The sequence below is a fragment of the Oculina patagonica genome, chromosome 2 (assembly GCF_052425735.1).
Source record: "Oculina patagonica isolate OP01 chromosome 2, crgOcupat, whole genome shotgun sequence".
In the NCBI taxonomy this organism is placed as follows: Eukaryota; Metazoa; Cnidaria; class Anthozoa; order Scleractinia; family Oculinidae; genus Oculina; species Oculina patagonica.
In genome coordinates, this window is record NC_135759.1 from 46,195,390 (window position 1) to 46,217,351 (window position 21,962).

The 21,962-nt window shown below is 37.2% G+C and overlaps 2 protein-coding genes across 2 annotated transcripts; one reads left to right on the top strand and one right to left on the bottom strand.

Annotated features, from left to right (window-relative positions):
- The first annotated feature begins 17 nt into the window (after positions 1-17).
- Positions 18-13,352, top strand: LOC144644932 (signal peptide peptidase-like 2B). Its single transcript, XM_078504506.1, has 12 exons — positions 18-88; positions 179-301; positions 2,408-2,587; positions 3,009-3,104; positions 3,518-3,660; positions 3,948-4,204; positions 5,040-5,163; positions 5,739-5,926; positions 6,916-7,035; positions 7,173-7,253; positions 7,896-8,050; positions 11,714-13,352. The coding sequence occupies exons 1-12, from the start codon at positions 32-34 to the stop codon at positions 11,810-11,812; spliced, it is 1,623 nt and encodes a 540-aa protein (XP_078360632.1). The 5' UTR covers positions 18-31; the 3' UTR covers positions 11,813-13,352.
- Positions 13,353-14,663: 1,311 nt separating this feature from the next.
- On the bottom strand, positions 14,664-20,682 carry LOC144644947 (U6 snRNA-associated Sm-like protein LSm7). The gene is made up of 4 exons (XM_078504529.1): positions 20,546-20,682; positions 20,381-20,468; positions 16,103-16,174; positions 14,664-15,184 (listed from the first exon to the last, which is right to left on the bottom strand). The coding sequence occupies exons 1-4, from the start codon at positions 20,549-20,551 to the stop codon at positions 15,048-15,050; spliced, it is 303 nt and encodes a 100-aa protein (XP_078360655.1). The 5' UTR covers positions 20,552-20,682; the 3' UTR covers positions 14,664-15,047.
- Between the last annotated feature and the right edge of the window lie 1,280 nt (positions 20,683-21,962).

Below are 21,962 nucleotides of genomic sequence, written 5' to 3' on the forward strand. Positions count from 1 at the left end.
AAAAAGCGAGAGGATAAGTTTTCGAAGCAAGATGGCGGAAGTTAGCCGCCTTGTATTTCTCTTGGTTTTCATCTCTTTTGTGAACCAGGTGTGTATAAATGAGCAGCTGATAATTTGGAATGTTTGAATATTAGATCTTTTCAACAAAGAATCTAAATTGTTGTGCTCGTTTGCTCAGGGAAATGGACAAGATGCCGGCAATTTGGGAGTTCTTCACGTCGAAGGAACGAAAGAGACACAAGACTTCTGCATCGCTTACAATGCCAAGTGGGCGTCAATTCCAGCTGAACTTGACAAGACGGTAAATACCAGTTTGTTAAAGATTCTGTTTAATCGAACATATGTTTTCTCTCGCACAAACATGGATATCTTTTCAGAATTTTTTCACGAGTGCTTGGGTTGCGAGGTAACAAAAATCAAAAATATTAATATTTTTATTAAGCTTGTTTTGTTCTTTATTTGATTGATAACTTATCGGGGAACACTACTTGGTTTGTTTGTTTACGTAGAGAGACGTATTTTATTGTTCTAATTATCCAATATCTTCCATAAGCTTACCGGGGGTTTTACCGATTTTTGTGGATCCCTAGCGCGAAAGCCACAATCAACGCATTATTTTGATTGTTTTGAATCATAACAAGAAAAACCAAACTTTCCCTTCAGATGTCATAGGGGTCTAGCTATAGTTAGACTGAGCATAAAAAATATTGTAAAATGCCTTGCGAAAGGTAACCTGGGTGGGGTGCATTTTATAATTCTTCCAGAAAGAGGAGCGCTTTTATTCTCGTTATGGATTGGCTTTCACAGTGCCGTAGCAAGGGTAAAATAAGTGGGGGGCACGTGAGCCGCTAGGGAGGTCGGGGCATGCCCCCCCCCCCCCCAGAAAATTTTGAAATCTAGAGGCTTGGAAGTGCTATTTCCAGCGTTCTCCAAGAGCTATTTGTGATTTACACATATCGCGAATTATTTACTTCCTGCACTGTCTCAGCAAACCAATGCACATTGAAGAGAGTATAACACTTGCAACGTCAATTACAATATAGAAAACCAACTGTCTCTGTATCTAGAAACCAGCAAATGTTTCACCTTTCAGGGTCATCATAGTATGTAGTTATTAAACTGTCTGAGTTGCCTCAGAGGCAAACGTAGACTTCATCTGCAGGTCGGTTTAGTTTTTGGCTGTTTAATATTGTTGTGTGTCACCCTACGTACGTTAAAAACATAAAAGGAAGTACAAATGTTATTGTTTTAAACCTCTCAGGAGATAAAATTTTATTTTCAACATTTTATACAGGTCTGTTTTTACTTTTTGGGAAAAAAACTGCCCCCCCCCCCCCCGGCCCCTCCCCTTGCTACGGCACTGTTTCCTGCACTATTTGATTTCACTTTAGTTGTAGCTTGTCAGAGACAATCTATGTGCATAGAGGAGCCGCCATTTTCTTAATACAGTAAAACCTCTCCACATTGACAACTCTCTAATATGGCCACCTCTCTATTACGTAAAATCTCTGCTGTCCTAACAAAATTCTCATGTATTTTCTTTAGAAAAAAAACCCTCTCTTATTTGGATTCTCTCTAATACAGACAACAGACACTTAATCTCGGCCACATGGAACAAATTCTTATAAACTGACCTCATTATTACAGACAATCTGATCATCAGGCGATGATACTTTGTGTTTGCAATGAAATTTCCTGTTTGTGGTTACAAAAACAACAATGTAACGCTTTATTCATCTTAGACGTTTTTGAATTTGTGCTTAGTGTTCCTTTTTTACCTGCAGCATTGCGTTGCAAAACATTTCGAGTTACTAAATACTTCAAGCCATCAATGAAGTAAAAAATGACGTCATATGGGACACCTCTATAATACGGACACCTCTATAATACAGACACTTTGCTGTGTCCGTATTAGAGAGGTTCAACTGTAGTAGAATTGTGTCTATTTTCTGAGAAATCTGCCAAAACATCTGGATAAAAATCAATCGTTAGACTCAAGACAAGTGCTGTTATCCAACGACAACAACAACCATTTTATTCTGCCTGGAGAAGAAAACAGAACTAATTACAATATAAAAAAAACTTAGATATTCTATATATAGGCAAGAATAGTAATGACTAAACAAACTGAGTAGTTTTAGTAATGAGTGGGCAATTAGATTTCAGTATTTTTGAACAGAAGTTAATTTACAAATAAAAATGCTTTTATTCATGTCCTTGTAAAATGCTTATTTCAACTGAACACAAAGTATTCTCTTCAGCTTGTTGTTTTAAAGTATGCCTTCATTTCTGAACATGCTCTGTATGGATATTATCAATAAGTTTGTTTTTTAATCGAAAGTTTTATACTTGCAAACTGTTGTATCATATAATTAATATACATGTATGTTACTTTTTTTTCTGTAAGCCCAAGTATCCATTAGTAGAAGCCAGGCCCTCTAAATTGTGCCAGTCACCTGAAAATCCCAGTGAAATGCAAGGTGCTGCTGTAGCAGTGCAGAGGGGAAACTGCACATTATTTAAAAAGGCATTGTTTGCAAAAGATGCTGGAGCAAAGGAAGTAATCATTGCCAGTAATGATACTTTGGTAAGTAGCCTGAACATATGTAGTGCCAAATTGTGAATTCAAACTGTAAAAAATTTAATGCTAAATAGCATGCACATTTGTACTGTAATCTGTACTGTATATGAACAAGGAATGATATTACCAAGGTTATCTAAACAAGGAAGAAGAGTTTGATAATAGCCAAGTTTAGCCTACATACAGATAGTAGAGTAGAAAGCTTATAATTTATACTGAGTATAATATATTATACATTGATGGCAGCTCATTCTGAGTAAGACCATGAGAATATTATTTTGTAAAGTTTTGTCATAAAAATACAGAACAGCTGATGTATGCTGAGCATACATGAAAAGTAAGACCACGAAATTATTATTTTGTAAAGTTATGCCAGTACTAAGTAAAAGAACTTTTAAGATGATACATCATTTCCTTGATCCTTTAGTTTACTCCAGATGCAAATTCATCGGATGAGTATTCCAAAGCAAACATTCCTGTGGCAGTGATCAGTTACGGGGATTGGATCAAACTCAAGCACAAGGTTAGTCAGAGTCACAGCAACTACAACTTATAAGTGGCAAGCGCAAGCAAGATTCACAATTTTGATAATTATTAGTGGGGAACTTACCAAATCAGTACTTAGTACATTCTATATTGTTGGTCAAGAGTGGTTACCGTAGTACTGATCTATTAAGATCAGTCATGTAAAGTTGGAAGGCAAGACAACAAACCAGTGCAACTTACACTTCAATTGATACAACATGTGAGAACCAGTTAAGGATATCTAAAAAGAATCATACCCCCGTTGTGCCTGCAACCCTTTGTAAGTCCTGTCGTGACTAAAGGGAAATGAAGAGTACTTTAACATTCAAGTATAAAACAACTATCTTTGCCATCCACAGGTCATCCCTTGAGAATGACTTTACCTAAAAAATATAATATTCATTTGTACAGGATTTTGGTAGTGATGTTAAAGTACAGCTGTATGCTCCACCTACTGGAAACATTGATGGAAATTTGGTTGTGTTATGGATACTGGCTGTAGGAACAGTGACTGTTGGAGCATATTGGTGTGGAATCACTACCAAGAAAAGGATGTAAGTTGTATGCATGTATATATGCATAAGTATTTATTTACTTATTCAAGGGGGTGGAGGTTAATAGCCAAGGTAAAAAACACTAATGAATGTAGATAATTTATGGTCATATTTAATATTATAATCATGAAATTGTGATTAATGCAACTTGTGCCAAATGTAATACAATACAATACTGAAATTATTTATACTTAAAAATTAAGGATTGTTAGACCCCTGGCTCTACAGCTAATGAATCAGGCTACATTTACATTTATTTACACTGTACGCGAATTGATATTTTTCAGGATGGGCTTGATACAAAGGAATCCTTCAGCCAATGGAGAGCAAAGTGAAGGCGACAGACAAAACCAGCCTGAGGATGGATCTGTGGAAGTGACGCCCATCATGGTTGTGGTTTTTGTTGTTCTCATTTGTGGAACTCTGTTGTTGCTGTACTATTTCTATGATTACCTGGTGTATGTGGTAATAGTGCTCTTTTGCCTGGCTGCCTGTAATGGATTGTATGAGTGCCTACGTCCCATTGTCCTCAAGCTTCCTCTTGGTATGTGTTAATTATGGTAGCATAACATTGATATACAGTCTTGAAGACTATTCAGTTGCCCTATAGTTGACTACTATTTATATATTAGACTAGTATATGTTGTGGTTTAATTTTATCTCTGGTTTAAATTTTTTCAAACCAGTTTGATTTTTATTTTCCTTTGTTTCAGATTATGACAATAGAAAATCAAAATCAAACTGGTTTGAAAAATTTTAAACCAGGGATAAAATTAAACCGCAACATATACATTGTAAATAATGCAATGGAACCCTGATATAACGAAACGCCAAGGGAGCAGTAAAATGATATCATTATATTGAGGAATTATTACATGTATATTGAAATTCCCGACATAAAGAAATGGCCGTAAAATGACCAAAAATATTGCTACATCGGGGTAAATCTGACATATACTTTTTACTGGACAAAGAGGCTTAGAATACCATTTTTGTATATCATCATACAAAGTTGTTGTCAGAAACATTAGAGATTACTCGATTACTGTTATGTTATTGGATTAAATTCAATATTTTACTTAGTTGTGACTGTGTACTGATAACACCGTTATATTGGGGAAGATTTTACGTCCGGTCCTCTTAATTGTCATCGCTATATCAGGAATATCATTACATCAAAGATCAATATAACAGGGTTTTGTCCCATACATTCTACTGTTAAGTAGTTTTTGCTGGGACATTACATATATTCTTAGTTATACCTGATCAAGCTGATCAACTGCTTAACAATGACATGTAATACAGTGTAGGTAATTCTTTTTACAGCAGTTACATGTACAGTGAAAATAGTTATGTAGTGTTGTTTTTGTGTTCTTTAGGAGACTGTAAAGTTCCACCCAACCGAATTCCATTGCTGAAGGGAGAGCCACAGATCCGAATTGTTATGTTGATTGCATTTTGCATGGCTATTTCAATCTGGTGGGGTATTGAAAGAAATAAAAGGTATGTACATGGAGTTCCCGGGGAGTTCCCGGGTTCAAGTCCCGCCCTACCCGCTAGCTGAATTTGTTCTTGGTAGTCCCAAGTTCAGATTCTCGACCACGCTTGTAAATAGCCAGCTGGTTTGCCTCCGGCCATCTGGGATTCTTAACGTTGTTATGTTTATTTGATTTATTTGTTTCTTTCATTTGCTCGGCCCCACTAGCCTTTGTGCTATAAATACTGCCGAGGGTAAATAAAGGTTATTATTATTATTTATTATTACATAATTATTGATCAATTATTAAATGTTATCATCATGGTAATCAACGTGCTGTGCCAATAAGGTACAAGTCATGTAGAATAATAATGCCCGTTTCCATATTCTGCCTACGCTGTTTTAACTACCGGTAGTTGTCCATTGTGCTTCATGATCAAACAATAAGTATGACGTTGGTAATATTACATTGTACTTTAATTGTCATTCTTCAGCAGCAAAGCATTCTTCTTTTTGTTTGGCACTATTTATTTAATAAATTATAAACTTCTCACGTGTATCCTCATAATTTTCATTCCTGTCTTGTTTATTTTTTTCCAAGCTATGCCTGGGTGCTCCAAGACATCCTAGGTATTTCATTCTCCATTAGTCTGATCAGGAACATCAGATTACCAAGCCTAAAGGTCTGCACCATGCTGCTAGTCCTGCTTCTTATTTATGACATATTCTTTGTGTTCATCACACCTCTCTTCTCGGCTGGCAAGAGTATTATGGTGGAAGTTGCCACAGGTAAGTCCTCATGCTTCCGTTGTGGTTGTAGAAAGTACCTATGTGAGGCTTTGGTCTGCATAAGGGCTTTTTTGCATATGATGTGGTTTAAAATTTATTTTTTTAATGTTGTTGTGGTTTAAATTTATTTTTTGATTCAAATTTTTTTAAACCAGTTTGATTTTGATTTTTCATTGTCTCATATTCATTATCATAATCTAAAACAAAGGGAAGTAAAAATCAAACTGGTTTGAAAACTTTTTAACCAAAAAAACATACATGTGAGAGGGGATACATGTATGTAACAGTGTGTTAGTGGCATTTCTCTCCAGTCGACCTGTGGAAACCTTGTCTTTGTTATGATGATGTTAGCTAATTGATCAGTGTCTATCAAATTACCGACAGTGTAGTTCCTTGTTTAACAATCCCTCTGCTATATGGAGTTATTAACTAAAGGTTGTCACAGTTTCTTATTTAACAGAAATGTTAAGTGAAGCAAAGTAAAAAGTATGTATGTACAATTAACAAAGAAAAATGTAAAAGGTTTCACACAATCGTAGTAGTGCTCGATGCAAATACATGCAGAGCGGAATACAATAATTAAAGATATCTAAAAACTTCACGGGCAGTTACTCAGAGTTTCACGCACGAAGCGATCATCAGACTGTGCCGTTAGATGCGGTGAAATACAATTTAAACTACGTTCATGGGGGACGGTTAACTCTGCATACTATCAGCTGACAGATCCACCCTCTTGAAAAAAAGATCTGAGCTTGTTACCAAGTGCAGGCACGAAAACAAGTACTATGCGGCCAATCAGAGACTGGATCGTTCCAACCGTCCTCCATGAACGTAGTTTAAATTGTATTTCACCGCATCTAACGGCACAGTCTGATGATCGCTTCGTGCGTGAAACTCTGAGTAACTGTCCGTGAAGTTTCTATCTTTAATTATTGTATGTGCAATTATACTTTTTACACAAGACATCTCGGTGCTTTGATTTTCTGCAGGTGGTGGAAGTAAGGAACAGTTACCAATGGTTTTTAAGGTGCCTAGACTCAGCAAATCAGCACTGTCCGTGTGTCTAAGACCTTACTCGTTACTGGGTTTTGGAGACATTCTGGTGCCTGGTGAGACTGTGCTGTTATTACTAATAGTTCTTACTATTGTACTTGAATCTAGAACTTGCTCATGAGTTTTGTAACTTCCTTTATTGACCAAGGATCTTTTTAGAATTCAATGTATGTTGTGGCTTGTTTGTTTGCAGCTCTCTATATTGGTTTTTGTCACTCATTTGATGTCATGACAAATACTCCACGCAAGATATATTATGTTGCAACATCTATAGGTAAGCAGCACTTTGCATGAAATTTAAACATGAGAAAATTAATTATTAATACCATATTATTGATCAAAACAATAAAAAAATTTTTAATGTTTGGAACTGCAACTCTCGACGACCCCCTCAACTCTTGAAAATACCTTCCCCCCTTCTTCGACTAGCACCCAAGTTCCTCTGATTACTGTTTTCTTCAGGGCTGGCTTTGTTTGCAGGCTCCATGTAGTTATGTTGAGCCAGATCTTTGTATATTTTCAGTATTTCCTTAGTTTTTGACGACTGATCCATAAAACACTGACAAAATCGTAAAATTTAATACACTTCTGCTTTAATTTTTCTTGCATCATGAAAATTAATACTCGTGAAATTCAGCTCCCGAATTTTCATGAAATTAAGTACACGCGAAAATTAGTAAGAATGAGGTATTGATAGATAGGAGTCCTTCCAGTTCACAAGAACCTGTAAATCGCAATATAAAATATTATTATAATTATTATTAATTCTCCTCACTGAACAGTGAGAGAACTAAACAAGAACAATGTCAAACAGTGTTGGGTGATAAACTTGTGCCCAGGTCTATCTCAGGTTGGGTGATAACCCATAATTATTCATTTGATAGATCACCAATAATTTCTATTTGATTGTTTCCAGCTTATGGTGTGGGTTTGATAATCACATTTGTGATGCTGTTCGTTATGGAACAAGGTCAACCGGCCTTACTATATCTAGTACCATGTACATTGGGTACTGGCTTTGTGATTGGCTGGCTGCGGGGTGAACTGAAGAAACTCTGGACTGGACAAATGGTATATCTTCCTGCTTTTGTTTAATCTGGTCTCTATCTTCTACACCATCTTCTTTCTCTTCATGTTAGTACTGAGTCTAACTTACTTTCTCCATAAACATGTCCCGGGAATTCATTTAGGTTTGGAGCAGGTCGGCATCAAGGTTTTACACCCAGGCAAATTATAAGTACCCCCCCCCCCCACCCCCCTCTCTGGTACACTGAAGTCAGTTTAGATGCTAAAACAACTGGGAAAGCCCGAAAACTTGCGTCCACTTGCATCTCCATTTGGCCAGGACTTGCGTGCACTTGCGTTGACTTGCATTCACTTTGGTCGAGATCAAATTTGCACTTAAGTTGACATAATTTTTTACCGTTTGGCCACTCATCACAAGACAATGCCCTTTTTGCAGTTAACTTCAAATACTGAATTGCTCCTTATAGCATTTAAACTTGCATGCACTTGCCATTAATCTTGCATGTCCGTTTGGCCAGCCAATGCAAGTTTGTATGCAAGTTGAACTTGCGACTACTTGTGTCCACTTGCGTTACCGTTTGGCCAGGGCTTAAAGTCATGTTCACAGCCAGTCAATTTGCCCATGCAGTGGCTGACCCGTCATGAAACCCCTGCATGTCTTAATCATTTATTCCAACTGAACATTATTCACTTACGTAAAGTACAAAGTGTAATATAATTTAGTAATTATTATAATAATTTTACATCTCACCAACCAAGTGACAGGGCAATCCTGGCAGAAAAGGTTCAATTTATAAATTACCATGATTATAATAATTATTAAAAGTCAACATCAATAATATAGCTTGGTTTGGATTAAACATATAAAATTAATCAAAGGGCACTTAGAGCCAGCTCATTCTTCTGCCTTTTTCGGGGGGGGGGGGGGGTAGGGTTTGGGAGTGGTGGTGGGTAATGAAAATGTACTGGTACAGTCCACTTAAGTCAAGTACAGTCCCCTGTAAAGTCAAAATGAGATACGCATGTGAAAAGAAATGAAATCACAATTTCACAACTTCTAAAAATGGTGCAACGTGAATCAAGTTGCCGAGCTGTTTAGACCTTAGGGACCCTAAACGTATTTTCACGTATTTTAACATGCGCTGACACAAGCGATCAAGTCCATTGAGGCAGCCGGAAGTAATTTTACATGGCCCCATTCCCCGCTACGTAAAAGTCCACAAGCAGTTATTTAAAAAAGAAATAGTATTTCGTTTCCGGATCGCGGTACGATAAGCATAATAAAGCTATAAATGATAAGAAGAGAAGATTCTAGGTCGAGAATCAGTATTACGCGGGGAGGAAGTGCGAAACAGTCAAGTTTTTTGCATGCATGCACATTACTTTACCCTTCTGTGCCAGCAAACACGAGACATCCGAAGACATCCTGTCTTGTTTGCTCTTCTTAGCGCTATTATTGATGGAAAATGTACAAAGTCAACAACAACATAGACAGAAAAGCTAGAATATTTACATAACAATTAAACACGGAAAGGGCTTTCACACTGTTCACAATATTTTTCACCAATACATCGTTTTAATCGATCTTAGAAGGATCGCAGTCGTTTGGTATTTCTATTGTGTAATTAAACTGCAAAGCTTTTCGTCTTCTTGACAAATATAATTTCGATATTTGAAGAACATGTTTTTACTGCTAAAACGTGTGGACATTGTGGTTACGAGCTTTCTTCTGGTTGGATAGTGTGTAAATAATTCACATCTTCCACGAAGTTCAGATACACATGTGAAAAGAAATGAAATGAATATTTGTTACCGTTTTAAATTACTGAATTGCGTTTTGAATAACCTTTCTGTCAGCACGCATCTTCCGGGCAGTGACAATCATTGTTCATGGATTGAGCAGCGAATGAAAATTTGAGAGAAAGATGCACACGAACACGTCGTGTACTGAAACGGATGACGTGAGTCACGGGAAATGAGATGACGTGACAGAAAACAAAAACGTGCTGCTCGGATGTCGTGTTTTTATCAGTGAGCTTTATAAACGTTTATTTAGACGAGTCATATGGCAAGCGTAACTCCATAGTAAAAGTTAAAAATAAGTTCCATGAAGAAATCTTGGCGTGATATCTCTAGATTTTTACCGACCAAATTAAATGTAGATGTAGAATCTCAACAATAGGAGAGGGGAAGCGTATTAAATTTACTTCCGGCTGCCTGGCGGAACTTCATTGCATGTAACAGTGCACGTTAAAATGAACCTTGATTACGTGTGTCAGCACATGATAAAATAAACCCCCAGGTTGTCAACATTTCGACTTTGTGATACACGTTTCCCTTTTTAAAAGTTCCGAAATGTGATATGATGTTAATTTATTTATTACACTATACAATGATTTCATTTCTTTTCACATTTGCATCTGAGCTTCACTGAAGTTATTTTTGGCGTTACTAAGGGGGCAGGGGTAGCATATAAAATTACTTCCGTTCTACAACTTCCGTCCACACATTTTTTGTACACGCAGACTTCCGTCAACATCTGTATCACTTCCGTCCACACAATTTTTGTACACGCACACTTCCGTCAACATCTGTATCACTTCCGTCCACACAATTTTTGTACACGCACACTTCCGCCAACATCTGTATCACTTCCGTCCACACAGTTTTTGTACACGAACACTTCCGTCAACATCTGTATCACTTCCGTCCACACAATTTTTGTACACGCACACTTCCGTCAACATCTGTATCACTTCCGTCCACACAATTTTTGTACACGCAGACTTCCGTCAACATCTGTATCACTCTATTACTCATTCTGGAGAATGAGCTAAAAATTGTATGTAAACTAACTTTCTAATAATACCATCTGAAATGTTTCTCCAATGTGATCCCATTGATATCTATTATCAAGCTAATAGGCTTTCCTGCAGATTGCACATAATGCAAAGTTGTTTTAATTAACAATTTATTTTTTCCATAAAGCAGCTTTTTTTACTGCTTGCCTAATTGGCAACACATAATAATCCATTGAATAAATTATAACAATGAAGCCTTGTTAAACATGTTCTCAAGAAATTGTGCCAATTTATCTTTGATAAATTTATTCACTTGTTGATAATAAAGTACTTACGTGTAGATGACTTGTATTAATAATAATTATGGTAATTATTTCTTTGATTATTGACTTCCTTTATCTCTTTTCCACTTCTTCATCCTTTCCAAACGTAACAGTCAGGACCTTGCATTTTAATTAGTAATAGTAATTGGACTGAGTGGAGTCCAATTCGGTCTGTAATCATACATTCAAGTGATTAACAAAATCGGACGACCGCGAAGCGGGAGTCCGATTTGTTAATTGGATGACACGAAGTCCAGTTACCAATATTAATCAAAACTATGATAAAATTTGAGAAACAAATTGAACTAATCTTCGGTTAAATGGTTAAACGCCTTTATAAATATTGAAAAACATAACAGTTTACACCACGAAATGCACAACAACAGCGCGCGCAAAATGACGCGTACTGTCCAATTACGCAGGCATGACGCGTACACTGTCCTATTACACTGTCCAATTACAAGCATGACGCGTGCACTGTCCTATTAGTGCTCAAATCGGGCTGCTGATAACCAATCACCGATCGAGAATTTTGTTATAGTTTTAGTTAATTGTTGGTATTTATTTGTTTGTTTATTTCTCAGGTTCCTGATGTTGCTGGTCAAAATGGTAATGAGAGTGAAGATGAAATTTTAAATCGCGAGAGTTTAACAAGAAGGCTTTTAGAAAGTGAAAATGAATGAAATGAATAAGATCATTATCATTATCAAGTGTTAAAAAGTAATAATTTGAAAATTCATGTACAGCATATATCTTAAATTAGTGACCAGTTGGTATTTTGTTAGAAATGAAATATGTTGGTATTTTATGGAAGTTAGAAGGTTTATTTTGCTATTATCTTCATCTACATTATTTTATTAAGTTGATAACATCGTTTAAGACATCACATCAACTATAAAAAATAGATACAAAATAAAAACAAATGTACATGCATAAATTATAAACTCATAAATGCTCATTTCATGACTTTGGTCACTTGTTTTTCGTTTGAGGCAATGTCTTGTCATTTTACGATAACTTGTATCAGAGAAGCTTTTCTTGTGTTCACTGGGTTTGTCAGAAACCTCTGGTAATGTGTTGACAACAACAGACATTACCTTAATCCATAACTTTTCAGTTTACAGAATTCTGTAGGATCTTTTATGAGATTTGTAATGTTTGATTTGTACAGTAAATTGGTGCCTCAATAATAATAATAATGAATTTGTAGTGAGATATCAAAACCCTTCCCTCATGGCAAGGTCCTTGATATCTTAATGATAATTACATTTAGAGATTGGTTGTTTGATTTAACCAGTCAGAGGTCTGGGAAAAATGATTTTCCACCAGAGTATAGTGCTGTTTCAACCCCCAACCCTTCCCCTCACAAAGAGTTTGATTGGTCTAAATTAAACAGATAAAGTTCATCAAGAATTTTGTCAACTGAAACAGTACAGTGCATATCTTTAAAACTTAGTAATGGTTCGAACAAAAAATTATATTTCTGTGGTATATTGAAAGTATCTGCCATCAGGGTGTTTAAAACAAATTTGTTATTTATCACATGTTAATTTGGTTTTGGTAGGAACTGTCCAGTGGTGATAAACTTAATAATAATAATGTTGTAATTTGTTCAAAAAATTATTATATGATCTAATTGTGATGAATACTCTTGCACAGACACAAGTAAGATTTTTTATATGGCTTACCGGTATCTTATTTCTAAATGTTAGGGTCAAATCCTTGTTAGTTATTTTAGTATCAAAACTTCTAATTAAAAGTTAAAAATTAATGTAAAATTGGGATGAATTTTCAATATATGCTGTTTCAGAAAATATCCACACCTCCCCTGCAGAATTTTTTTTTGCTTTCAAATCCCCACCCTGCTGAAAATTCCAGCTTAGCATCAAACTTTCCTTTAAAAATTCCAAACCGTAATTCCTTTAAAAATTTCAGCTTGTGAGACCCCCTAACCCCTTAGAATTTTTGTGGGTATGGATATTTTCCACACAATTTCTTATTAATAATTTCCTTTGTTTTCCCATGGTGAATTAGTGTGAAAATGTATGTTTTTTCAGCCATTTGGATAGAAAGTACTGAGAACCCTAAACAAAAGAGAGTGTAAGCATTATTTTTTAGCTCAGATGTTAGAGCACTCACAAACTGTTGTAAATATGATGATAGAAATTAGGGATGTTGATTTTCTGCTGAAAATATAATAAAAGTGTTAATACAAGATTGCAACACTTTGCTTAAACTGGACAAGTCACATAATTGTATGTCATCACTGTGAACTTGGTTTCCACCTCGGAAAAAATATTAATGGTCAAACCAGTTCTGAGTTCCAGGAAGCAGGGCCAATTCACTTGGTGTGCGAGAAGTGTAGACTGCAGACCTTTTTTTATAAAACATGTTACCATTGTCATTATTGAGAGCCAACCACAAAAAGACTAATTGGGGCATTATTCTGGTAACTGGAACGTAATTCAGGCTAACCCGAGTGCCATTCAGGCTAAATGGAGTGCCAGTCTACATTTGTCACACACTGAAGTTCACTTCTTTGCTCCTTGGTTGCTTCCTTTTAGACATTCTGTTAATCCCCTGACTAGTGCATAGCATCTCAGTAATCAAGGGCCAGGAAACCTTCTTACACTTTTGTCATTTTTTCCTCCTCTGATAAGCAAACAGCATCTTTTTTTAGTTGAAAAGTGAAATACTCGATTGCCAAAAAAATAATAATACAAACTGGATAGGCAAACAATGTATTTCAGAAAATGGTACAAATGAATGGATATGTTTTTAGCGAGATGATACAAACACATGTACTAAACAAGGAGGGGGATTCCAACCCATAGCCTTCCTCTCATCTTACTCTGATTATAATATACGGTACGCAGTAGTACACCCATTGTGCCACGTCACCACAACACAAAAACTTCAGGGAGATAATCACTAAACATAAACTGTACCACAGTATTCTCAAATGAGTTCTTAGCACCAAAGTTAGTGTCCATTCTAGGAGCAAGGTTAATAGACTCAGGCACTGCATTATCGGTTATCAATCACTTGAACAAAGAAAATGATGTTTTATTGTGAGTTTAAACACAGGTTTATCTTTGACGGATAATATGTAGCAGGTGTTATATCTTCTATGTGCATAATCTGAGATCATAAAAAAAACCTGATTGCAGGTTACTACATGTACTTCAACCTTCCAAGTTAAGACCATTTTAGTCGCCATGGCGACTAAAATTTTGGAGCTGGCGACTAAATTTGAACCAAGGTCGCCAGCCTGGCGACCGAAATTGAGAGGAATGATTAAAGGCATCAGCTTAATTTGGTGACTAAAATTTTTCACTGGCGACCAAAACTTGAGTAGTTGGTGGCCAAATGGCCACTTAGGAAAAAAGTAAACTTGGAGGGTTGTACTTGCAGTGCTCAGATGTTCACAGCCGGCCCCATAGTTGTAGTGACATGAACAGTAAGCTGTTAGTGTCAGATACTTCTATACCACTTTGACTAGCCTTATCTTGAAAGCAAAAGAGGGCACCAAAACATTTTTTTAACCTTTATTTTCTTTATAATTATTTTCATATAAACTAAAGATAGCTGTTCTCAACCTGCTGGCCGTTGGGGGGTATGTCCCACATACATTGTAGGTATTAAAAGGATGAGTTTGCAATATGATAGGATTTTTATCAGTGAGATCAAAAGAAGATAGCAACCATCCCCCAGTGCTTCCCTCACTACCAACAATAAAAATCTTTTCTCGCTATACCTAAGGTTATATGGATGAGTAGAGTGTCAGATTTCTATCCTCAAAAGGTGTTTATAGATGAACTGATGTTCTCATAAGTAAGGTGCAGCTGTTCATGTTTACAGGAAAGAGAGTGCTTTTAACAGTAATAACATGTTCAAAGATAAATTACAATTTTACAATCATTCTTGCTGTAAGAATGGGTTTGCGATGGGTTCCATGCCGTCAACAGGACAAACTAACACTACAGCTGTTCCTCGGCACACTGCCAGGCCAAGTTGTCTTGTTTCATCTGTGAGTTTGAATGGATCATCTGGATCTGTAAGCCAAAGAAAAGACACAAAAATACTCATTAGAATTATCTATTCAGTAGCTACTGCTTTGCGCCTGGCATCAGAGAAGCAGGGCATTGCTACAAGGATTTCCACTTAAAAGGGATGGCTCCTACAACAATTCACACCTTTTGGGTGTAAAATGGAAATTTATTCCACATTTTTTGAAGGAACATTCACCACCCTTTCAACTGTCGAGTCCAGTGTCCTCCAAACTGAGTATCCTTCAGAGTCACATGAAACGAAAAGATTCCATTGAAAAAATGATAAGATAACTTGTTATAGCAATGTCATTTTATAAGTAACTGTCGTAGAAAAAAGTATTTCATGTTTGCCTACTGTTTACTTTGTTTACGCTTTGATAGTTGATTGACAACTAAGTGTAACAATGGCCAGCCCAGGCCCCTTTTTACACTGGAAATTCTTGTTTAAAAAAGGCACACACTCATTCAGTAGTGTAGGTGCTCTGGTAAGCTTGTGATTCTACTAGTCCTAAAATGTAACAGTTGCTATTGTTCCTGTTGTGTGTTCTTTTGTTCTTTCAAAGGGTATCTAGCCATTCAGGTGAGAACTGCTACACAACCCCACTCACTTAGAAATACTAGTGAAGGAAATTTGTGGTGATATAAGGACTTTGATGTTGAGCTACAAGATGGGGGAGGCAAGGCATGGGGGGAGGAACTCCCATACAAAGCACACAGGGATGTTCATCAGGAGTTTTAAATTAAAGGAGACCAGGGCATAGGTTGGGAATTTGAACCAAAGTGAGATTTGCTGCTCAAAAAAGTCAGTAAACATCATTGAAAATCTGTTTGAGGCCCTGATTACAGACAGATAATTGCTGTGAAATCCTTCCACCCTCTGGCCTGCAGCCAGGCCAAAATAAACTCACATATTTATGTTACCTCTTAAATATTCTGTTGTGTTATCCAGCACTATGTTCAGTAATGCATCAAAACCTTTCAAAACACCTGTGGCTGAAGGAAACAGTACAACAAGGTATAAAGCTTAAAGTGAAAGCCTGATGAAGCATAGTTTGTGGTGTCTACATCTACATTTTAATATGTCGGTAAAAAGTCCATACGGATATCACACCAACGTCTAAAAATAAGTAAAATACAATATGTACACATAATATCTGAAAAATTCTAAATGTAAAAAATTCTAAAAAAAAAAAAAAAAATCTAAAAATTCTAAAATTCTATGGGTAAACAACTAAATTAATAAAAATGCTCGCGCAGTCCAGACTGGAAACATGCAAGAGAGTCGGACTCAACAATCGCCGCAGGGAGTGCATTCCACTCTCTTATGGTCCTCGGAAAATACGAGTAAAAATACGCGTTTTTCGTCGCTCTATATTGCGTATACCGTAGAATTCCGGTTATAAGCCCCCCCCCCCGTTTATAAGCCCCTCCGGTTATAGGCCCATCTACTTGGAAACAAAAAAATACATCCGATTATAAGCCCCCCCGGATATAAGCCCCCCTCTACCGGATGACAGTACTGAACAGGGCTAAATGTTGCTTTATTGCACGTTTTTTCGACTTTTTTTGCTTGTTTACAAGCAAAAAGAGGAAGAATAGCGTTTACCTGGGCTAAAATCTGAACCGGAAGGGATTGCATTCTTGTTAACTCTCAAGGGACTGTTTTAATTTCTCAAGGGAATACTTTCCGCTGTGGGTGATCAAAGCGCGTGACTTGTAAAGTGTCACTCTATAGTTGTGCTTCAGCACTTCCGTTCTTGTAGAAAAACGTGACTTGTCAAATTTACAAACATTATATAAGAATCAAAAACGTTAGTAGCCCAAATCTTACGTCAGATAACCAATTAAGAATGTAAGGGGTTCAGCGCTCGAAGTCTATGTGCAAAATCATATGTATTCCTTAAGCTAGATTATAGTTAATTTTTAAAAATAGCAAAACCCGTGTTAGATACTACATTTATAGAAATTATATCCATCTGCTATATTATTGTTAGTTTTTAACATATGGGGATCTTCTTTAGAAAAGCTCAGTAGAGCTTCCTAAGATCTCCAGTCATTAGATATTAATATTTTTAGCAGATATATGACATTTCTGTAAATTAGAAATATAATGGACGAATAAAAGTATTACAGAAGGCAGCAAAGTTTAAAACGATTAAGAACGCAATTTTTACTAATACAAGTCTTTAGGCGCTAATATTAATTTAACCTAAAATCACATAGCGAAAACAAAGACCGCTTGGACATGTCCAAGCTATTTAAAACTACCACTACGTCAGACCCATGTCACGCGATCTCTCGCTTGTAGCTATAAATAATCATTCACCTATTTTCAGTTTGAATACTCTGCGCTCTGTTTGTGTGAAATATTTATTGTTGTGTTACTCAAGCGTTTGGCTCGGAGCGAGTACAAGTCGTACAATTTACCCGGAACGTGTTAAATATTGCAAAACAACGACTTATTTTCTGGATATCCCAATTTTTGTTTTGAGTTTACGGTATTTTGAGAATCGAAACGTAAGTTGCAAGCTCAGCAAGAATGTGTCAAAGCACGGGATACACGTCATCGCGCTAGGGGAATTACCAAAAGCTTGTCGGAAGACGCTAAACGGAGAAACACAATGGGATAGCCTTTATAGTCTACTCTTTATTTTGGCGTGATTTGGCTTTCTTTTAAATGAACTGGTTTGGGTTATTTTATTGAACATTCGGAACAAAATAAATATTTGCATGCGTAAGCAGGCATTTTTCCGGCTAGGCAGAAATTCATGTCACGTTCACTCCGTGACTAACGCAAACACGACTTGTGTGTTTCTCAAGTGACTGCTTTTCTAAAGATTTTACTGTGCGGCGCCGTGCCTTTAATTTAGCCAAAGCACTGAAAGAGGTCAGGAGGTCAAACATTACCCGCACGAACACACTAAAACGTTGCTAATAGTTAACCAAAGGGAACTTATTTCGTGACAATTGATTATTTCTGCTGAGTTGCACAATTTAGAATTGCAACATCATCTAGCTAGCAAAGCGCACTATTACTAAAAATAGATTTCGCCACATGATACCCCCCCCCCCCTGCGTGAGTCGGAAAACAATTTTAGTTTTAGCAAAGGCTTTGTATGGAGGGGACGCATTCTTGACAAGAAAAAAAGGGCGAGAAAGGCACAATTTGAGGCCGAGATTCTCGAAAGGCTCGAAAAATGATAGATTTCAGATTGAAGGTATCCAAAAAATGGCCCAAAATTGAATTTATTAGTCGAAGATCCGGTAATGACACCGTTGATTTCCACTGCAAAATTATTCAGGCTGCCGAGAAATTTAAGCGGCGGATAGCGAATTACTATCGAATTATATAATTGCGAAGGATAGCACTTGTATGTTTGCTTCATTTAGGCACCGGAAAGATCGTCGGTTGCAAGAAGTTCAGAATTCTTCCCGAATTTGATGGCACTGATCGCCGGCCATCCGATCTGTTTCGACACATGATAGATAAAGGGCGAAAATATTATGCTATTCAAACTCCTTTGATTTAAATAAAGTTATTATTTATCCCCATTACTATTACAGACTGCAGCTACAGCTGCCGAGCTCGAACAGTGTATATTAAATAGTATTTGCCGCGACAATTGTGTAACAAAATTAACGTCTTTTAATATTCGGGTCAGGCAAGGGGACCGATCGGACGAGCGTTTCTTTGTGTAATTTTGTGGTGGCAAAAAATCTGAGGTTAGCTCTGTTGTGTTGCAAAATGTGCCACTAAGAACAGTGTAAAAGTTTTGCATTTCTCATAAAAATAAATGTTTTCTTTCAGCAAATCCCGGCAGCAAATCGGGCCTTTATAATCCATTCAATAACTGAGAGTAAAACATTTTACACATTTATTGAATAATCGCTCTGTTTTAGAAACCTTTTGTTTCAAACCACGGTTTGAGCTTTCTACGTTGCACAGGTAAGGCTTTCCGAAGTCCGAGCCAATCTGGCCATGGTTTTGTGAAACAATCGCTAAATATGCCTCCAAAGTCAGGCTGCAAAGTGGCCGCCAACGCCTGCTACGCAGGTTAAGAGCGGTTTGTCCGAATTTTGACTCACACCGGGGGTCAAATCAGTCTGTGACGTCATTAGTGCGCTTCGCTAATTGCAACATCATTAAATGTGTTAAGTGATATTTATAAGTGTTTTTGTAGCCTGTTGTGAAATTACTTCCGGTGGAAGCAGTAAACGTTAAACGTTTCTTCCGTTCAGAAGTTAATGCATCGCCATTAGAAAAATAAACAGCAACTGTTTTGCTGGAAATGTAGTCGTTAGAAATGGGATGTGTAGCCGTAAGGTAAAGAATAACGAGGAGAAGCAGCTTTTGGTAATATCCAAACGAAAATTTACTTCTCAATGTGGGGTTAAGATTGCGTGACAAGACAAAAGGTAACTCTGTCGTGCGTAACCTAACCTGCGATCAGGCGTTATTTTTCTGCATTAAGCCGACTAGAAATCTTTCTAACTCGAAAGGAAACAACTATTTCGATTAAACATGTTAAAGGCAAACGTCAAAGTTTACCTTTTTTAACCAAGCCAAAGTATATGAGTCGCAAAGCACCCAGCCATCGCGACTGACAAGTACAGCATTTACTCCGCGAAAATAAAAAAATGCTTGAACTGAAAGACGTTTGAATTCTTCCATGATATGTTCGAACAACAATGCCCAGGATAAACCTTCTACTCATACTAACTTCATGCAAAAAAAGTCGATATCTCGAAGAGATCTTTGATTAACTTAAAAACGTATTTCGATCAACACTCCCGCGGCTCGTTTCGAATCGTTTTTTTTCATTCCGCTTATAAGCCCTCGCGGATATAAGCCCCTCCGTTTATAAGCCCACCCAAAACCTCTTATGAAGTTGTATAAGCCCAGGGCTTATAACCGGAATTCTACGGTATTTGAACTCTAGAAAAGTGTAAAAATTGTACATCTTAGGTTGTGTATTTAATTTTAATTGTTGTCAAGGATAACAGTCAGTGCTCATGCCATAGCTTTTCACACACATTTCATTCCATACACATGCGAATGGCATATAACAGAAACATAATCATAGCTTGTTGCAACATAACTTATTCTCTTCTCTTCGTATCGTAGAGCAATAATTGAATAAGTTTACAAACACGTGACTTGACGGAACATGCAGTTTCGAACAACTAGGAACAGCTTACCTTCTCTGCCGCCTTGAAATTTCACTCGGACACGTTTATCGAGAAACTTGGATAATTCAAAGATGCTCTCTTTCTTCTTTCTGTCCGTCTAAATAGAGAATCCGTCATAAGCACTAATAACAGAAAATCATACAGTGACATACAACGATTGACGAACGAACTTACCGCCATCTTGATTTTTATGCCTCGTAGGAATGATGGGATAGGTTGAAGTTTTCCCCAGATCTCCCAAGGATCACACGGTCGGTTGGACAAGCGAAACGAGAGGGAAAACTGCCTTTTTCGATCGTTATGGCGTTCTGAATGTATTTATGGCACTTGTGAACTCTTCTCAGTTCTTAAACGACCACGTGACCCTAGTTGAGATCGTCAGCACAGAGGGCCTTGGAACTTGATGTACGTCTAGCGCCTGATGCAGGCGCGTAGGAGGGGGGGTTCGAGGGATTCGAACGAACCTTTGGAGGTCAATAATGGAGGACCGAAAACACAAACTGTTGATTTTCAGCTTTTAGCAAATAGTGGGGGAATGGAAAACAAACTTTGAGAGTTGCAGCTTTTAAATTACCCTGCACGAAAACGCTAAAAGTATCGGGAAAGTATTAAATTGTTAGGAGAATGGATCTTAGTGCCCTAGTATTATATGTAGTCAAAATAATCCCATTGCTGAAAAAGTATTTCCTTAACAGGCGTTCGGGATTTGATAAATGGAGTATCAATAAATAAAATGCGGGGATTACAATTTCGGGGGACCCAGGTGATACGTCTATTCATAGTTAGTACTAACTATGGTGTATTTAGTGCATATTGACGATTTGACGCCGCTTTTAGTACATTGAAGGTGGAGCCGGGGTGGGGGCTTAACCTTTGCAGCACTCATCAAGCTTTTGTAAAACGTTTAGTGTACTAAGCCGGTATGTATGTATGAATGTATCGAGTTAACAAAACGCCGGAAATATTGTTGTTATGACTAAAAATACCTGTTATTTTACACTCCATCGAGTTTGAAATATTGACGTACACAATGCTGAAAATAGCATTTCCGGGCCTCAAGATTCAAAATATTCTGGGGGACATGCCCCCAGATCCCCCTAGAGGCTCGCGCCTTCGGCGCTCGTATTAAATAACCCCCCTTAATAAATATTCCTGTCAATACGAACACCCTTACAAAAACTTTAGCTACGCGCCTGTGATGAAATAGCCGAACTATTAACTGGCATAAAAAATGTGTTACCCCGGTAATTGTTCCGTTATGTAGGGATAAGCGTGTCGAGTCCACCAGCAGACTGTGGCATGTCCTTCACATTAGGGCTTCTTCCAAGCTTTTGATTGATTTCTGGCTGAGCTGAGTTATAACAGCCGTTGAGACCGTGTGACCTTTGTTCAGCGTTGTGCGAGCACAGGTAGCTCAAGCTCCTAAAAGAGCCGTCAACATACATGTATGACATTGCGTAATAACGTTATTATAAGAGTTTGTATGGGGATATAACGATCGTAAAAAAATAATTCAAAATAGGGGAAAGATTTAGTAAAATCGACTTACCTGCCCTCCTCTGTGTATATCTTGTGCTTCTATGTCATTTGG